Source organism: Impatiens glandulifera, chromosome 6 (genome assembly GCF_907164915.1).
Source record: "Impatiens glandulifera chromosome 6, dImpGla2.1, whole genome shotgun sequence".
In the NCBI taxonomy this organism is placed as follows: Eukaryota; Viridiplantae; Streptophyta; class Magnoliopsida; order Ericales; family Balsaminaceae; genus Impatiens; species Impatiens glandulifera.
Genome location: NC_061867.1, coordinates 13,274,257 through 13,293,192, shown reverse-complemented (window position 1 = coordinate 13,293,192; position 18,936 = coordinate 13,274,257). Strand labels below are relative to the sequence as shown.

At 33.3% G+C, this 18,936-nt stretch overlaps 2 protein-coding genes across 2 annotated transcripts; both read left to right on the top strand.

The window, feature by feature from the left end:
* Positions 1–5,343: 5,343 nt before the first annotated feature.
* Positions 5,344–6,335, top strand: LOC124942399 (probable carboxylesterase 2). The gene has a single exon (XM_047482900.1). It carries the CDS (start codon positions 5,356–5,358, stop codon positions 6,316–6,318), a length of 963 nt encoding a protein of 320 aa, XP_047338856.1. The 5' UTR covers positions 5,344–5,355; the 3' UTR covers positions 6,319–6,335.
* Positions 6,336–11,658: 5,323 nt separating this feature from the next.
* Positions 11,659–12,627, top strand: LOC124943200 (probable carboxylesterase 2). The gene has a single exon (XM_047483749.1). It carries the CDS (start codon positions 11,674–11,676, stop codon positions 12,625–12,627), a length of 954 nt encoding a protein of 317 aa, XP_047339705.1. The 5' UTR covers positions 11,659–11,673.
* Positions 12,628–18,936: the final 6,309 nt, after the last annotated feature.

The window sequence follows — 18,936 nt, the reverse complement described above, 5'->3', positions numbered from 1 at the left end:
GGGTCGGTTTGGTTAGACGGTTGAATGTGCTTTACAAATTGGGCATAAATTCTTTTGTATTAGCCAGGTCTTTATGCACTCAAAATGGTAAATATGGTAAACATGGTTTTGCATGAAGTATTGGTTTGGTTTATAAGATGGGCTTGCAGATTCCATTTATGGGTGATAATCTTCTACGGGTATTACTCAGCATAATCATGGAGATATTGTCTTGATCGTGATATTGTCCTGCAGATAAACCCACTGCAGGTTTCTCGTTAATCCAGTTCAAAGGCACCTGATTATGATCAAATGACTCCATCGATCCTAAGTAATTCAACTCCAAATTCTCAAGTAACCTATTACCATTGTTAGAAGAGATCCTTCCGTTCATATCAATCTGCAAATTTCATCCAATAAAACCAATTAATTCTAAATTCTTGCATTTAGCTAGATCTAGTTATCTATGTATACAGAGATCAATGATAGTAAATATATTTACCTAGCTGAAAATATGAAAGCCCGTATAATTGAAGAATAAAAATAGTTCTTGCTAGACGATTCATACAAAAAGAAGATGAACAAGAGATAGAGATTCAGATATTAAATGAAAATGAAGAATAAGAGGTTTATATATATATATATAGTGAAATTGAGGTCAAAATCTGGGCATAGTAGTGGTTTTCAAAGTAAATTATAAAACGTGACAGCAATGTAGGAAGATTACATGTCTATCTTAATTTAATCAAAGGATAAAAAGCAATTTTTTAAAATAATATTTTATAGTTTTTATGAAAACTTTTCATTTAGTTATTGTCATAAAGTTTTAATACTAATAAAATATAATTATTTTTAATTTATTTTTTAGGACTTTAAAGATAATTGGATTATTTTACTTATATTAATTTAATGCAAGTATTATAACTTTTTTTTATTAAACTTTTATTTCATCTTAATTATTATGACAATCTCTGTAGATTTATGTAACCTTTATTTATGTATTTAATATTAGTATTATAATATTTAAGAAAAATATAGACTTATGATAAAGATAAAAAAATAAATTACAACAATCTAAATAATTTTATATTTTTTAATATTTAATTCATTTAATAATTACCTCAGTTTTTCATTATTTTTATATTTTTTTCGTTAACTATTTTATTTATTAATTAAGTGTTGTAATTTTTTGAGATCAATTATTAATATAATAATCTTAAATAAACTTAAAAGAAGAAATTAAAGAGGATTCTTAGGTAAACTTTAACAACTTTGATGACAATTCTATGAACGACAAACAAAGAAAAAATAAATGTTCTTCAACGAGGCAGCTAGCCTGATTTGTCGTTTGTGTCACGTTTATTATATTAGTTGTTAAACGGTTTATTTATTTAGTTTATTTAGTACTTTTATTTAATTTGTAACTAATACTTTCTTTCATAGCTCATTTTTTCTTTAACTGAAAACAAATAATTTTTTTTAATAGAAATATAAAATGACTCAATTGATAGTTCACATTTTTTTAAATGTTTTAACAACTAATAATTTATTTATGAGAAAATAAACATGACTCAATTGACCATTAACGTTTTCTTTAACTTAAAAATTATTTTTAATATTAAACTTGTATCACGAAAATCTAAACAAAAGTTTTCATTTAACTTAAAAGATAGTTTAATAAAACATTTGTTTAACAAACGGGTGACTTAGTGAAATATGCTTTAATAGACGTATTTGATTTTAGTTGAATATGGAATGTCGTGCTAATTTTATAAAATTGTTAAATACAAAAATAATTTATTTTATATTATATATTTATTTGACAATTTTCAAATAATATTTACAATTTATACAAAGTGAAAAAATGTTTTTACAAATATTTAAGTTTTTATTATTAATTAAAATTTTGTAAGTCGCCAAATGTAGAACCAATATCATTTTAATGGTGTGGGATTGAACTATATGTTTTTGTTAAACTAAATTTCTTTTTAGATTTGGTATATTGATAATAACTATGCATTTTAATATACATGGATTATTTAGAAATAAATAAATAAAATTATGTATTTTAATTTTCTACTTAAAAGATAACCATTTAGATGTCTCGAGATTCGATTGTTTCAACATTGTTTGCGTGCCATGAATCTTTTTAAAATAAAATATTATTTTCAAAAGATTTTGATAGTATCTAACATCTTTTTAAAATCAATTATGTAAAAATAATTAATTTTATTCAAATTTTAATAATATGGAGATTTCTGTAGTTAAATGACGATTTATTTTTTTATAAAATTCGATTTAAATTAATTAAATATAATTATTTTAAGAGAAAATATTATTTATTTGAAGACAGAGTCATCAATTGATTTTAGAAAAATCAATAAAAAAAAAGGTGTACGTATACAAACGTATTTTGAGTGTCGTTTGGTTCGAAATTTGGTGATACTCGGGAGAGGACTTTCGCGCTATGTCTTCCGTAGCCATTAAAAAAGGTCTCTACTTTATAAACTTTGACTTTTTTTGAAAATAGGTTGAATAACGTTTGAGTTTTAACCGATTATTCTTCCGGTCCTAGTCATGCTTCTAGGTTTTTGCATTATTTAAAATATTGAAACAACAATATTTAAATGATGATAGTTGTTGTGGATGATAACTAGGGTGGAAATAACTAAAGACTATTAGATTTTAGAAATAAACACCAAACGAGCCTTTGTTGAAATTATTTTGTGGAAATATCCCAAAAATATTTAAAATGCATTTTTAGAAAATAATTTGGAGTCAAAATTGTATAAAAATAATTTTAGATTTTTAAAAGTGGAACCAAATAGGCCTTAAAACCGGAGTCTTAAGGATGGTGTTCGATTTTGTTAGTCGAGTTCTAGTGACCCTCGGAATGGGCTCGAGAGCTCTCGGTCTGAGTACCGGAGTTCCTCGGTCGAGGTGCTAACGACTTTCGATCATTAGCTGATCTTACTAGATTAGGTTTAAAAACATATCGATCATGGACTAGCTTAGGGTTAGGTTTCTATGTCGAGGTATATAAACCTCTTGGTCTGGGGCTAGCTCTATGCTAAGTCCCTCGGTTCTAGATTCGCGAGCTCTCGTTCCCAATCTTGGATGTTCAGTCCTTAGGTTAGACTTCTCAGTCCTAGTTTATGGGATCCTCGGTCCCAAGTTTGAATTTCTCGGTCGTGATCCCTAGGAGTTTCGGTCCTAGGTGAGAATCTTCAGTCGGGTTTCTCGGTCCTAGGGTTAGAACTCTCAGTCCTAGGTCAGACCTCTCGGTCCTAGGTGAAAATCCTTGGTCGGATTTCTTTGTCATAGATCAAGAACATCGGTCGACCCTCTTGGTCCTAGGTCGATTTTCTTGGTCCTAGGTTACGGTCCGGACCGAGGATCCTTAGTCGGATCTCTCGGTCATAGGCTAAGAGCCTCAGTCCTCAAGAACATCATAGTGCATTTTTTTAAAATTGATTTTTTAGCTCTGATTCTTTGATCTAAGAGCTTGAGTAACTTCACAATGCTCTTAGGAACATGTTGATCATCATCTTTAGGTATGAATCGACCTGGATGATGATCAATTTCTTCAAAACAGTTTGTGATCAAAAATTGGGTTTTTGATTTTAAAGTTGTTTTGAATCGAAAGGAGTTATCCAATAGCTCATTATATCACATATATTTGATTGATACCAAAACAAGAACACTGTTGGTTCGTTTTGACCAATTCAAGAACTCAAAATTTTCAATTTATTTTGAAATTTATGATTTTAATGAAAATGATTGGAATGGATCAAACATTATCCAAATAGTTACCCAACATCATTACAATCATGTTGGGAAGCTTTTCGGGCTGTGATTCAACATAATTAAACCAAGAACTTCAAACCCGTTTGTTAGGATCGAAGACAATAGTAAAATGGGGTTGAATATTGTTGTTCTATTTTTCACTTAAATGCGATTTTAATCCTGTTAGATATTGAAAATTCTTTTTTATTCATTGACAAATCGTAGCAAGCTCTTGAACGGTTTCAAGTGCGGAAAATACTTGCAGGATTTGAAGCGGCATATATAAGAATAAATGAAGCAATTAAAAGACAACACAAAATTTTATGGATGTCTGGAGATAAAAACTCATATGTCACCCCTTCTTCTGTTTCCAAATGGATTCCCCTAGAAGACATTGATTTGTATAGCCTCTACACAAACCCACTCAGATCACAAGTCTTAACACTTGTAAGTTTGAACTCCTATCTCTCATACTATCTTGTTGAATAGACTACTATTTGTTCAACTTACACAAGTATCAACATGCAATCCCAAACTATGATTTGGCTAAGGAAGAAGATTAGAAAATTCATAAAAGTAAGAAAGTAAAGATGCAGGAAAACGAAATATATGTGTCTATTTTCAAAGAGTAAAATGTGGTTAAAAAAAGGAAACATAAAATAAAGAAAATTATGTACAAGAAGAAAGTAATACGAAGAAGGAGGTGGAACCTCAACCTAATCATGTTGAAGAGATGGTTGAGGATTCTATATCAAATCAAGTTAAAGTGGTTGCTGATGAAAACAGAGAGGAAGATAGTCAGGTTAATCAAGAGAAAGAAGATAATTCCAAGGTTGATACAGAGGAATCTAAAGTTGTTAAGGATTCCAAAGCTGAAGCTGAAGGAAGTATGACAATGATATCGAAATTCAAGTTGAGAACAACAAGGTGAGGAGCTCATAAATTCTGAAGAATAATTATTTCTATCAAATAAGAACAAGTTCATATAAAGAAAAAAAAATAAGAATATGCAGTATTCATCAACATCTTCAGTTCATCCCCCTTTCATTGCAAGAGGAAGGGAAAGGGGAATGACATTGGGAAGACAATATGTTGAAACATCAGGTTGGTATGGAAATAAAAATCATGATTGGGATAATTAGAATTTGATACAGTTTATAATCTTTTTTTTGTAATCTTTGTTTCTTGTATGTTTGATTGCTATTAATAAGGTTCTTTAGGGTCGTTTGATTGTCATCTTTTAATCATAGCTAAATTTTGTCTAGTTTAATTCTTGACCCCCCACTTTTAAGATTTTAATGAAATAGTTTTAACCGTAATCCAAAAAAAAATATCATTATTTTACTAAACAAAAGTATCCAGATCTTTAAAAAATAGTTTATTGATGGAGAGTCGAGGATATAAATTCATGTTTTGGGATAATGAAATAGAGTTTTCAAATTGAAAATTTATAAAAAAAAATTAAAAAATTTGCCCAATATTTTCACACTTAGTTGAGAGACCGACAGGTGGAGGGGATTTTTAGTCTTATCTTCTTTATTTATAATTCATAACACAACAGAGTAGAGATATACTGACTCTAATTCTCAAATGGCCGATCAAGAAGACATAAGAAACAACGAAATAGTTCATGAGATCAAAGGCATGATTCGCATTTACAAAGACGGATCAGTAGAAAGATTCATGGGCTGCGAATTCGTTCCACCATCGATTGATCCCCAAACCGGCGTCCAATCCAAGGACGTCGTCATCTCCCCTGAAAACGCCATTTCCGCCCGCCTATACATACCCAAATCACAACCTCACCCATCGACTCAGAAATCAAAACTACCTCTCCTAATCTATTTCCACGGCGGCGCTTTCTGCATAGAAACCCCCTTCTCTCCCATGTATCATAACTACCTCAACTCCCTTGTCTCCGCAGCCAATATCGTCGCCATCTCGGTTAACTACAGAAGAGCGCCAGAGAACCCATTGCCAGCCGCGTTTGAAGACTCATGGGAATCGGTCAAATGGGCTGTGAGCGCCGAAGACGAATGGGTGAAAAACTTTGCAGATCTGAAACGCGTGTTTTTCGCCGGAGACAGCGCCGGCGGAAATATAGCGTACCGTATGGGTATAAGAGTTGGGTTGGAAGGGCTATCATTTGGAGCAAAGCTAATGGGTGTTATTATCGTCCAGCCGTATTTCGGAGGAGAGGTTGCGATTGGATCGGAAGCGGCGAACCCTAATATGGAAAATCTTAAGAAATTGTGGCGAATCGCTTGCCCGACGGTGAGATCGTTGGATGATCCGATGATAAACCCTAGTATGGATCCGAACATTGGAAAGATGGGTTGCGAGAGGGTGTTGGTGTGCGCGGCGGAGAAAGAGTGTTTAAATGAGAGAGTTTGGTGTTTTTATGAGGAGTTGAAAAGGAGTAATTGGAAAGGAAAGGCGGCGATTGTTGAAACGGCCGGAGAAGATCATATTTTTCATTTGTATAATCCTACCGGCCATAATGCCTTGGCCTTGATGAAACTGTTGGTTTCGTTCATCAATGAGTCAATCTAAGGAATTGTTTCGTTATAGATTTACTCAATTATTAGTTTTTACACTTGATTTTAAAATTTTCCTAGTGATATTTATAGAACTCCTTAATTCAGTTAAACTTCAACTCGGATAAGATTTAGACAAACTCTGAACTCATAATGAACTTCTCAAATTCATTTAATTAGAGATAAACCTCAATTTAAATAAGAACTCAAACAAAAACAACTGTTCACCTAAACAAGATGCTTTTAAGTTCTTAGTAATGTAAACTTCAAATGAAAAAGATAACAAAGGGAAAAGAACCAAATTAGATTAAGAATTTAGATTGATTTATTTCTTTTCTTAATGTGTTTTAATATGTTGGTTATTAGAATTACCAATGACAATGGCCGGATTGGAGTTCTATCTCATCCTACATTGAAGATTAATTTTTACTATCATCTCTGCCCAACCATAACATGTAATAATATTTATTTTAAATATAAAATTCTTTGTAAATAAATATATTTATATTATTATATATTTATTAGAGGAACACAAATTCTCTAATGACTCAACTACCATCGAGAACTAGAGGTGAGCATAACTTGGGTTTACCCAAACCCAACTCTAACCCAAACCCAAAGTATTAATTTAGGTTTACCCAAACCCACACCCAAACACAACTCTAACCCAAACCCAAAGTATTAATTTGGATTGGTTAATTTGGGTTGGGTTGAGGTTAATTTGGGTTGGGTTAAAGTTAGTCAAATTATATAAATTTAATTTAATTTTTTATTATTAATCTAATATAAACTAATTATCTTCCAACTTTAAGTCGGACATGTTTTTGACATGTTTAACACATTTTTCACACGTTTAACACGTTTTTCACACGTTTAAAACGTTTTTTACACGTTTAACACGTTTTCACACTTATAACACGTTTTTCACATTTTTGGCATGTTTAACACGTTTTCACGTTTTTGGCACGTTTAACACGTTTTTGACGTGTTTAACATGTTTTCACACTAATAACACGTTTTTGACATGTTTAATACGTTTAACATATTTTTATTTAACACATTTTTCACGTTTTTGGCACGTTTAACACGTTTTTGACATATTAAATACGTTAACACGTTTTTGATAAGTTTAATACGATTTTCACATTTTTGGCACTTTTAACATGTTTTTGACATTTCAACACGTTTTTGATATGTTTAACACATTTCAACACGTTTTTGATATGTTTAACACATTTAACACGTTTAACACGTTTTCACACGTTTTTCACACGTTTAACATGTTTTTCACGTTTTTGACATATTTGACACGTTTTCACACATTAACACATTTTCACATTTTTGGCACGTTTAACATATCTTTGATATGTTGAACACGTTTTTTGCTCATTTAACACATTTTTAGCACATTTCACACATATTGGTACATTTAACATATTTTTTTTACATTTTTGGCACGTTTAACATGTTTAACACGTTTTTGCACATTTTGACAAGATTTAACACGTTTTTGACATTTTAACACGTTTAACACGTTTTTAACATTTTAACACGTTTAACATATTTTGACAAGTTTTAACACGTTTTTGGCATGTTTAACACATTTTTCATGTTTTTGGCACGTTTAACACGTTTTTCACGTTTTGGCATGTTAAATGTATAAAAAAATGTATTAAACGTGTCAAAATGTGAGAAACAAGTTAAACATGTCAAACACATGTTAAAAGTGTCAAAATGTGCCAAAATATGAAAAATGTGTGAAAATATGTTAAAAACGTATTAAACGAGTCAAGAATGTGAAAAACATGGAAAACATATTAAACGTGTCAAAACTTGTTAAACGTGCCCAAAACGTGAAAAGCGTGTCAAAATATGTTAAATGTGTCATAATCGTGAAAAACGTGTCAAATGTGTCAAAAACGTGTTAAACATATTTAAAACGTGTTAAACATATAAAAAACATTAAAAAAATGTGTTAAACGTGTCATAAATGTGTTAAACGTGCCAAAAACGTGTTAAACGTGTCAAAAACGTGTTAAACGTGTGAAAAATGTATTGAATGTGTCAAAACGTGTCAAAAACGTGAAAAATGTGAAAAACGTGTTAAACATGCCAAAAATGTGTTAAACGGATAAAAATGTGTTAAATGAGTCAAATAAATGTTAAATGAAAAAAAATCGATTACCCAACCCATATTAGTAAATAATATGAGTTGAGTTATGGGTTGGATAAATTTAATTTGGATTGAATATGGGTAGGGTAATACAGATTGAATTTACCTGTTTGCTCACCCCTACATAAAACCATTATCCTTAAAAGTGCATTACTATTCTGACCGAAAATGCAGCAGAAATATAATTTTCCTTCAACCCCTACCACCTACCTTTATAATAAGAGTATTTATATAAAACAAGTTTTTCCCAATTTTAACTTAGCATGTTTGCATTATTATTTTTGTGTCTCCAAACTTAGCTGAATTCCTCCATTTTCCAAATTCTAAATCTCATACACATGCTATAACAACACTTATAAACAACCTTACAAGATAAGTCTTTATTAGATGTTATCATTAGACAATAGGGCACAATTATTTTGGGATTTGAGGTTTTAAATTGGTCTGAAAATTGAGTATTTAAATTAGGGCTGCAAAGAGTAAAACTGTTTCGTGAGCCCCTCGTAAACCGTTCAGTCAAAGTCGACTTGAGCTTGACTTTGACGAACCGAAATCGAACATACTCATTTAATATTCTAGCTGAGCTCGAGTTCATATAATATTTATTCGATATTTTGTCGAACTTGTTCGAGGCTAATAATAAATTTTTATTTATTTTAGTATTAAAATTTAAATTTCACTCTCTTTTTAAAAGCTTGTATGGTAGGTACACATAATTATATCATTTTGCCCAAAAGTCAAAATAAAAATCATAATTTTCTAATCCACCATCATTATTATTGCTATAATATCATATTTTTTTAGATATATTCCGTAAATATTATATTATCACAATAATATAATATATTATAACAATCATATCATATTTTTTTACATATTAATTTCTCTCCACCATCTCACTTATTCACAAACACTCTTTCTTTTACACAATTTCACTCATTTATTCATAAAAGCTCTTACATCTTTCGTCGCTTCATTTCTTCATATTATTTCTTCGAGAATCAGTAAACTCAAGTTACTCAACCAACTATTTTCATGTAGGAAGTGGTGAATTCTCTATAATAACTATTATTATGAAGCTTATTTAAGCTCTACTACCAGTTAGAGCTCGAGTTCGAGCTTTAAAATTTAATTTTAATTCAAGTTTTCAATTCAAACCGAGTTTGTATGTAAATAGTCGAGTCGATTCGAACTTGAACTCAAATTTATAAACGAGTTCGAACTGAGCTAATAAATACTAAAAAGCTGAAACTCGAATAGCTGGTATTAGTCTGACTCATGCCGCCATAATTTAAATATCTGAAACTATCCATTTCAGACCAATGGATATCCGACACGATTTATTATAAGGAACTCAATTTTTAGAATGATTAGTTTGTTTTATAAATTTAAACTGAATATTCGTAAAACCAACTTTTTAAATTACTTTTTTATATATAAATTTAGAATCTTTGTCTTATTAAACATTTTTTAACCCATTATATTTTTTATCCGATTAATATATATTTTACATAATAATATTAAAAATGTATTTTTTTAATTTATAATAAAAAATGGAATATTAAAGTTTTAATCTTATAAAAAATTAAAATAGTATAAATAAAAAATAATTGTCCTTATATTTTCGATTTTAATTACCCAACCTGTCAATATAATTGAACACCGACCCCAATTAACTTGACAGAATTTTAATTCAAAATTTATTTTATTTTTTTAGAACTGGTATATTATATAGAGAAGATTTGTGTGGACTATTTTAAAGATTTTAGTTTATTTATATAATTTTTAGAGTAATAGAGAGGAAAATATTTGTAGTGCATATGATAACTAACTATGTGAATGATCTGATCACTAAATAAAATTTAAAATATTTATTTATCTTCCTTCTCAATATTCTCTATTGATAATTTCTCTTCATTTTCCTTACTAATAATTTATTTTTTAGTTATCTATTAATAATTTATGTCTATACTGGTCAATTTGTAAATATATATTTATATACTTTATTACTTTAAATTATTTATTTATATAATTTTTAGAGTAATCATATGAATAATAATAAATCAAATAACAAAATATATAAATATATATATTTTAATATATATATATTATATTTAATAAATATACATTTAAAAGAATAAAAAATTCTTAATTATTTTTTAAATTATTTATTTATCTCCTATATTAATTTATATATATATATATATATATATATATATATATATATATATATATATATATTGTAGTTAATAATTTATTTATTTTTAAAATAAGTAATAATAAAAAAAATAATTAAAATAAATAATATATAATTTCTAAATATATATATATATTATATATTATATATTATATATTATACTCACACTATTTGTAATTGAGTTGTTCTAAGTGTTTTTTTTCTTAGTATTTATGTTTAATATTAATAGTTCATCATTTAAATTATATTTATCTTGAATATTAGTATTTTATTATTTGAGTTAATTATTCTAATAATTTAATTTCAAATAAAATAAATAATAACAATTATAATTTGATAATACATTTAAAATTAAAAAAATTATATATATAATAATATATATTAATAATTTTAAAATGTTATTTATAATTGTTTGATAATAAAATATTAAAAGGATATAAATTACTTTAAAAAAATTATAAAATTCTACGTGTCATATTTTTTTTAAGGTGACATGTACAATGATACTTAACTACCATTTTTTTCTCCTCTATTCTTATTTGAAATCCCACCTTAATATGATATCCATTTTCCAAATAAAAACCAGTAATAACGTATTATAATACAGATTTTCCGAATAGAAACTCATTAATATGAAAATATAGTAGTTAGTAGCAACTAGCAACACACCGAACAATTGAAATAATTAATATCTACTATTCTAGCTAATCAAATTATACTATTTCTCACTAACCAAATTATCAACCCAAATTTATATTTATTTTTGAACGAGTCCAGATCCAAAATTAATGAAGAAGGTGGAAGATTTAAAGAAAATATAAAGAATAAACATGTTTAATAATTGTAATATTTATGAGTCATGGTTAAGAATTAGGTGGGTCTTGGGTGGATTTTTGGTCCATACAAATTCCAAACCATATCTTCTCATTTCTAAAACACTATTATAAGCACTAAAATAGAACACAGCAACAGAGTAGAGATACACAGACTCTAATTCCCTAATGGCTAATCAAAACATGAGAACAAACGAAATAGTTCATGAGATCGAAGGCGTGATTCGCATTTACAAAGACGGGTCAGTAGAAAGATTAATCGGCTGCGAAGTCGTTCCATCATCGATTGATCCTCAAACCGGCGTACAATCAAAGGACGTCGTCATCTCCCCTGAAAACGCCATTTCCGCCCGCCTATACATACCCAAAGCACAACCTGACCCATCAAAACTACCTCTCCTAATCTATTTCCACGGCGGCGGTTTCTGCATAGAAACCGCCTTCTCTCCCATATATCATAACTACCTCAACTACCTTGTCTCCGCATCCAATATCGTCGCAATCTCGGTTGACTACAGAAGAGCGCCGGAACACCCATTGCCGACCGCGTTTGAAGACTCATGGGAAGCTGTCAAATGGGCTGTGAGCGCCCAAGACGAATGGGTGAAGAACTTTGCGGATCTTGAACGCGTTTTCTTCGCCGGCGACAGCGCCGGCGCAAATATAGCGTACCGTATGGGTATAAGAGTTGGGTTGGAAGGGTTATCATCGGGAGCAAAGTTGGTGGGTAATATTCTTGTCCACCCGTTTTTTGGAGGAGAGGAACCGATTGGATCCGAAACGGAAACGGAAAACCCTTATTCTGAAATATGTGAGAAATTGTGGCGAATCGCTTGCCCGACGGTGACATCGTTGGATGATCCGATGATAAACCCTAGTATGGATCCGAACATTGGAAAGATGGGTTGCGAGAGGGTGTTGGTTTGTGTGGCGGAGAAAGACTGGTTGAAGGATAGAGGTTGGTATTTCTACGAGGAGTTGAGAAGGAGCGATGGGAAAGGGAAGGTGGAGATTGTTGAAACGGCTGGAGAGATTCATATGTTCCATTTGTATAATCCAACCGGCGATAATGCTTTGGCTTTTATCAAACTGATTGTTACATTCTTCAATGAGAGAGTCTAAGCTTAGCTTGAGTTGTTTGGTTATAGATTTTGTGAGTCTAAACATTGTAAATTGAAAATGGTTCATCTTTATTGTCTTGATTTTAGGGATTATTTAATTATTAATAGTTGACTGTATTTAGTGTCTTGTACGCAATTAAAGTCTATTTAATTATTAATGTCTTTCAGTTTTTAGATATATAAGTAATTTAGGGTTTTAGATTAATTTATTGTTTTATAAGATTGTTTTTAAAGGAAGATATACAAAAATTAAGACTCAAAAAAAACTTATCCTCTTCAACAAACATTATTATTCTTTTTAGTTTTTTTATAAATTTTTTATTTCTTTATAATTGTTTTTAGAAGATCTAACATTTGGTATCAGAGCTTATCTGAAGAACACGTCGTCAAAATCAACCAGAGATGCGGCGACAATGAAGATTAAAAGAGAAGGGAACGTGACGCTTTCCTATCCATTACTCACAAAGAGTAACTACTCGGCGTGTGCGTTGAAGATTCGGGTAAACTTACCAACACAAGGAGGGTGGGAAGCCACAAAGCACGACGAGATCGATGAACGGAAGGATATAATGGCTCTTGCCTCCATCTATCAAGCGCTCCCCGAGGATGTCATTCTAATGGTAGTCGAGAAGGATTCTGTTAAGTTAGCGTGGGAGAGGCTAAAGACGGTGCATTTTAGAGTGGAGAGAGTCAAGAAGGCAAAAGTGCAAACCTTGAAGACACACTTTGAGATGTTGTGTTAGAGGAAGAGAAGAAGTAGGAGTGGTGCAACGACAACAACGAGTTCATACAAAATTTTGTGGAGTTTGGAATCCTACGAGATGTCTATGCAGAGACACCACTAGTAAAGATGGATCACGATCAATTATTGTTGCTCACCACTAATGAGCCAACAACATATCACGAGGCGGCAGCCGAAGAACCATGTTATGAGGCTATGAAGAAAAAGCTCAATTCCATCAACATGATCAAAACATCAGAGCTCACCGACTTACCACCTAGTCACAAGACCATCAAGTTAAAGTGAGTTTTCAAGATAAAAAGAGACCGCGAAGGCAACATCCTCAAACACAAAGAGAGATTGGTAGCAAAAGACTACATGCAGAAGCAAACGTTCACTTTGAGGAGACCTTTGCACCATTGGCGAAACTTGACACAGTTAGGATGAATCTTGCCATCACAGCTCACCGAATGAGAGATCCACCACTTGGATGTGAAATCATCATTTCTCAATGGTGACATCGAAGAAGAAGTCTATGTCGTTCATGTTGGGTTTTTTGTTTCCTTAGTCCATGAGGAAAAGCCCAGCAAATAGGCCCATTTGGGCCCCACTTTATTCACTTATTTGGGAGCAATATAAAAGGAGAGAAATCTTCTTTTGCAAGAAATAAGATCAAAAGAAAGAGAGAGAAAATCAAGAAAGAAAAGAGGGGAAATACTTCAATTTCAGCAGCCTTAGTATTTTGATGATTGCCGGAGTTTGCACCGTTGGATCGTTCTAATTTTTGGACAGCAGCTTCACAACTTCTGGGCCAACATTCTGAACGGTGGAGATCGGATTCTGAGGTCTGGAGGTCGGGGTTTCGTTGCCGGAATAGTAGCAGTTGTTTTTGGTGATATTCTTCTTTTCTTGTTCTTTTCTTGTTTCTATATCCTTGATGTGCATGTTTCCAAGGGTATTATGAATTTGTATGCCTCTAGTATTGTCTAGAGAAGACTTTTGTATTGCTCTCTTACTGGTGATAGTGGATTTTAAGCGGCACTAGGTGTCCCGTGGTTTTACCCATTGAGGGGTTTTCCACGCTAAAATTCTGTGTTGTTTGTGTGTGATTGCTTGGTGTGTTACTCACTGTGTTAGGGCTGTGTTGATTGCATTTTGCATACCTATTTGTTAGCTTCCTCACAGGTTTAAACGGTTTCGGAAAGTGTTGCCAAACGAAGGATAAATTCCGCATTTGTTGTTTACCGTTGTGGTGCATTTCCATCAAAGTGGTATCAGAGCCTTGGTTGCTTATTTGTGAATTGAACTGTTTGAACGATGGAAACTAATACAAGTAGGATGATTAATTTGAATGGTTCTAATTATCATGTTTGGAAGGCAAAAATGGAAGATCTCCTATATGTGAAAGATTATTACTTACCTGTTTTTACTACTGATAAACCTGAGAATAAAACAGATGCAGAATGGACTATTTTGCATAGACAGGTTTGTGGATATATTCGGCAATGGGTGGAAGATAATGTGCTGAATCATATTATTGGGGAGACACATGCTCGTACTTTGTGGAACAAGCTTGAACAGTTGTATGCTCGGAAGACTGGGAACAATAAACTGTTCTTGATTAAGCAATTGATCAAGTTACAGTACAAAGATGGCACTCCTGTTACAGATCACTTAAATGCGTTTCAGGGCATTTTGAATCAGCTTTCAGGAATGGGTATCAAGTTTGATGATGAGATTCAAGGTCTATGGCTACTTGGTACATTACCGGATTCTTGGGAGACTTTTAGGGCATCCTTGTCCAACTCTGCACCGGATGGTATTATCACCATGGAATTGGCTAAGGGCAGTGTTATGAATGAAGAGATGAGAAGAAAGTCACAGGGTTCCTCTTCACAATCAGATGTCTTGGTCTTTGAAAAGCGGGGGAGAAGTCAGAGTAGAGGTCCGGGTAACAAAGGAAATCAGCGTGGTACTAGCAACTCCGGTAAAGGGAAGTATGCTAATATTGAGTGTTACTATTGTGGTAAAAAGGGGCACACAGTAAAGTTCTGCAGACAGGCAAAGAAAGAGAACAAGAAGAAAAACTACAACAACCAGAACAACAATCAAAGGAAAGATGACGATGGCAGTGACAAGGTTGAAGTGAATACTATCACTAATGATTTCTTTGTTTGTTGTGATGATAATTTGGTGAACTTTGCACATGATGAGGCGAGTTGGGTGATTGACAGTGGAGCTTCGTGTCATGTTACATCACGAAGAGATTTTTATTCATCTTACACTCCAGGTGATTTTGGGGATGTCAAGATGGGTAATAGTGGGCTATCAAAGGTTGTTGGCATTGGAGAAGTCTGTTTGAAATTTGATACTGGAATGGAGTTGGTTTTACAAAATGTAAAACATGTCCCGGATATGAGATTAAATTTGATTTCGACAGGTTTACTTGATGATGATGGGTACAACAACTACTTTGGTAATGGTTTGTGGAAACTCACTCGTGGTTCTTTGATTGTGGCAAGAGGTAAAAGGTGCTCAAAGTTGTATGTGGTACAACCGAAGATCTCCAAGAGCATTGTTAATGCTGTGGAGAATGCTGACATGACTGAGATATGGCATAAGAGACTTGGTCATATGAGTGAAAAGGGCATGGCTTTGTTGTCAAAGAAGGAAGTGTTATCAGGTGTAAATGATGTTCAGTTGAAGAGGTGTTCTCATTGTCTTGAAGGTAAACAAAACAGAGTTTCTTTTAAGAGTCATCCTCCCTACAGAAGAGAGAGCATACTTGATCTTGTTCATTCTGATGTTTGTGGTCCTATGAAGACAAAAACACTTGGTGGTTGCTCATATTTTGTCACATTCATTGATGATCACTCCCGGAAGGTATGGCTTTATACTTTAAAGTCTAAAGATCAAGTTTTAGATGTGTTTAAGCAGTTTCATGCCTCAGTTGAGAGAGAGACTGGAAAAAAGCTCAAGTGTATTCGGACAGACAATGGAGGTGAATACATTGGGCCATTTGATGCTTACTGTAGAGAGCATGGTATTCGGCATCAAAAGACTCCTCCAAAGACACCACAGTTGAATGGCTTAGCAGAGCGGATGAACAGAACATTGGTTGAGAGAGTCAGATGTTTGCTTTCACATTCAGGGTTGCCGCGTTCCTTTTCGGGTGAAGCGTTGAACACGACAGTACATGTTATTAATCTAACCCCTTGTGTTCCTTTGCAGTTTGATGTTCCTAATAGGGTTTGGAGCGACAAAGATGTTTCTTACAGTCACTTGCGAGTCTTTGGATGCAAGGCATTTGTGCATATTCCCAAAGATGAAAGGTCAAAGCTTGATGTGAAGTCTAAGCTTTGGGCGTTCCTCGGCTATGGCGATGATGAGTTTGGATACAGGCTTTATGATCCAGTTCAGAAGAAGCTTGTTCGAAGCCGGGATGTTGTGTTTATTGAAGATCAGATTTTGAAGGATGTTGAGAAGACAGAGACAAATCCTCAACATAGTGATGATCTTATTGATTTGGGTCCAATTCCTCTACAACATGTTGACACACAGGTTGGAGATGATGTTCCTATTGAAGACCATGGTGCTGATAATGTTGATGCTCAAGAGCAAGATGTAGATGAAGTTGTTTACCCAGAGTTACCAGTTCCAGACATGCCACCATGTGTTCCACTCAGACGGTCTACGAGAGATCGTCATCCTTCTGTACGTTATTCTGCAAATGAGTATGTTCTTCTCACTGATGAGGGGGAACCTGAGTGTTATGCAGAAGCTATTGAAGATGAGCACAGGAAAGAATGGGCTGAAGCTATGCAAGATGAAATGGATTCCTTGTATAAGAACAATACTTATGAGTTGGTGAAGTTGCCTAAAGGTAAGAGAGCATTGAAGAACAAGTGGGTTTATAAGGTGAAGACTGATGAGTTCACCTCACAACCCAGATACAAAGCTAGATTGGTGGTCAAAGGATTCAACCAGAAAAAAGGTATTGATTTCGATGAGATTTTCTCTCCGGTTGTGAAGATGGGTTCTATTCGGGTGGTTCTCGGTTTAGCGGTCAGTCTTGATCTTGAGGTTGAGCAGATGGATGTCAAGACTGCTTTCCTTCACGGTGAATTGGATAAAGAAATCTATATGGAGCAGCCTGAAGGGTTTCAGGTAGAAGGTAAAAAAGACTATGTGTGTAGACTTCAGAAAAGTCTATATGGGCTGAAGCAGGCACCGAGACAGTGGTATAAGAAGTTTGAGGCTGTTATGGGGGAGCAAGGCTACCGAAAGACTACTTCAGATCATTGTGTTTTCTTTCAGAGGTTTGGTGATGATGATTTCATCATTTTATTGCTTTATGTTGATGACATGCTTATCGTTGGCAAGAATGCAGGAAGAATTGCTAAGTTGAAACAGCAGTTGAGCAAGTCTTTTGCAATGAAAGACTTGGGGCCTGTGAAACAGATTCTTGGGGTACGGATCACTCGAGATAGAGCTGCCAAGAAGTTGCATATGTCACAAGAGCGATACATTGAGAAGGTGCTTTGTAGGTTTAACATGGACAAAGCTAAAGTGGTTAGTTCTCCTCTTACTACCAACTTTAAGCTAACAGATAAAGATTGTCCTACTTCAAAGGAGGATATTGAAGATATGGATAAGGTTCCATATGCCTCAGCGGTTGGTAGCTTGATGTATGCTATGGTATGTACAAGGCCGGATATAGCTCATGCAGTTGGTGTTGTTAGTCGGTTTCTGTCAAATCCTGGTAGGAAGCATTGGGAAGCAGTTAAATGGATTCTCAGATATCTGCGCGGTACTTCCAAATTGGGTATAACATTTGGAAATGAAAAGCCGGTGCTTATGGGATACACAGATTCTGATATGGCTTGAAATAAGGATAACATGAAATCCACTTCTGGATATTTGATGACATTTGCAGGGGGAGCTGTTTCATGGCAATCAAGATTGCAAAAGTGTGTGGCCTTATCGACAACAGAGGCTGAGTATATGGCAGCAACAGAAGCTTGCAAAGAACTATTGTGGTTGAAAAGATTTCTGCAGGAGCTTGGCTTCAAGCAACAGCGCTACGTAGTTCTTTGTGATAATCAAAGTGCAATACACCTTGCTAAGAATTCCATGTTTCATAAGAGAACGAAACATATTGATGTGCGGTATCATTGGATTAGAGAATCTCTTGAAGATGGATTGTTTGAACTTGATAAAGTTCACACTGATGATAATGGTTCCGATATGTTGACAAAGGCATTGGCAAGGGAAAAGTTGAAGGTGTGTTGTTCGATCGCCGGAATGGCGAACCTTTCCTCATAGTCAGGAAAAGGGGGAGATTTGTTGGGTTTTTTGTTTCCTTAGTCCATGAGGAAAAGCCCAGCAAATAGGCCCATTTGGGCCCCACTTTATTCACTTATTTGGGAGCAATATAAAAGGAGAGAAATCTTCTTTTGCAAGAAATAAGATCAAAAGAAAGAGAGAGAAAATCAAGAAAGAAAAGAGGGGAAATACTTCAATTTCAGCAGCCTTAGTATTTTGATGATTTCCGGAGTTTGCACCGTTGGATCGTTCTAATTTTTGGAC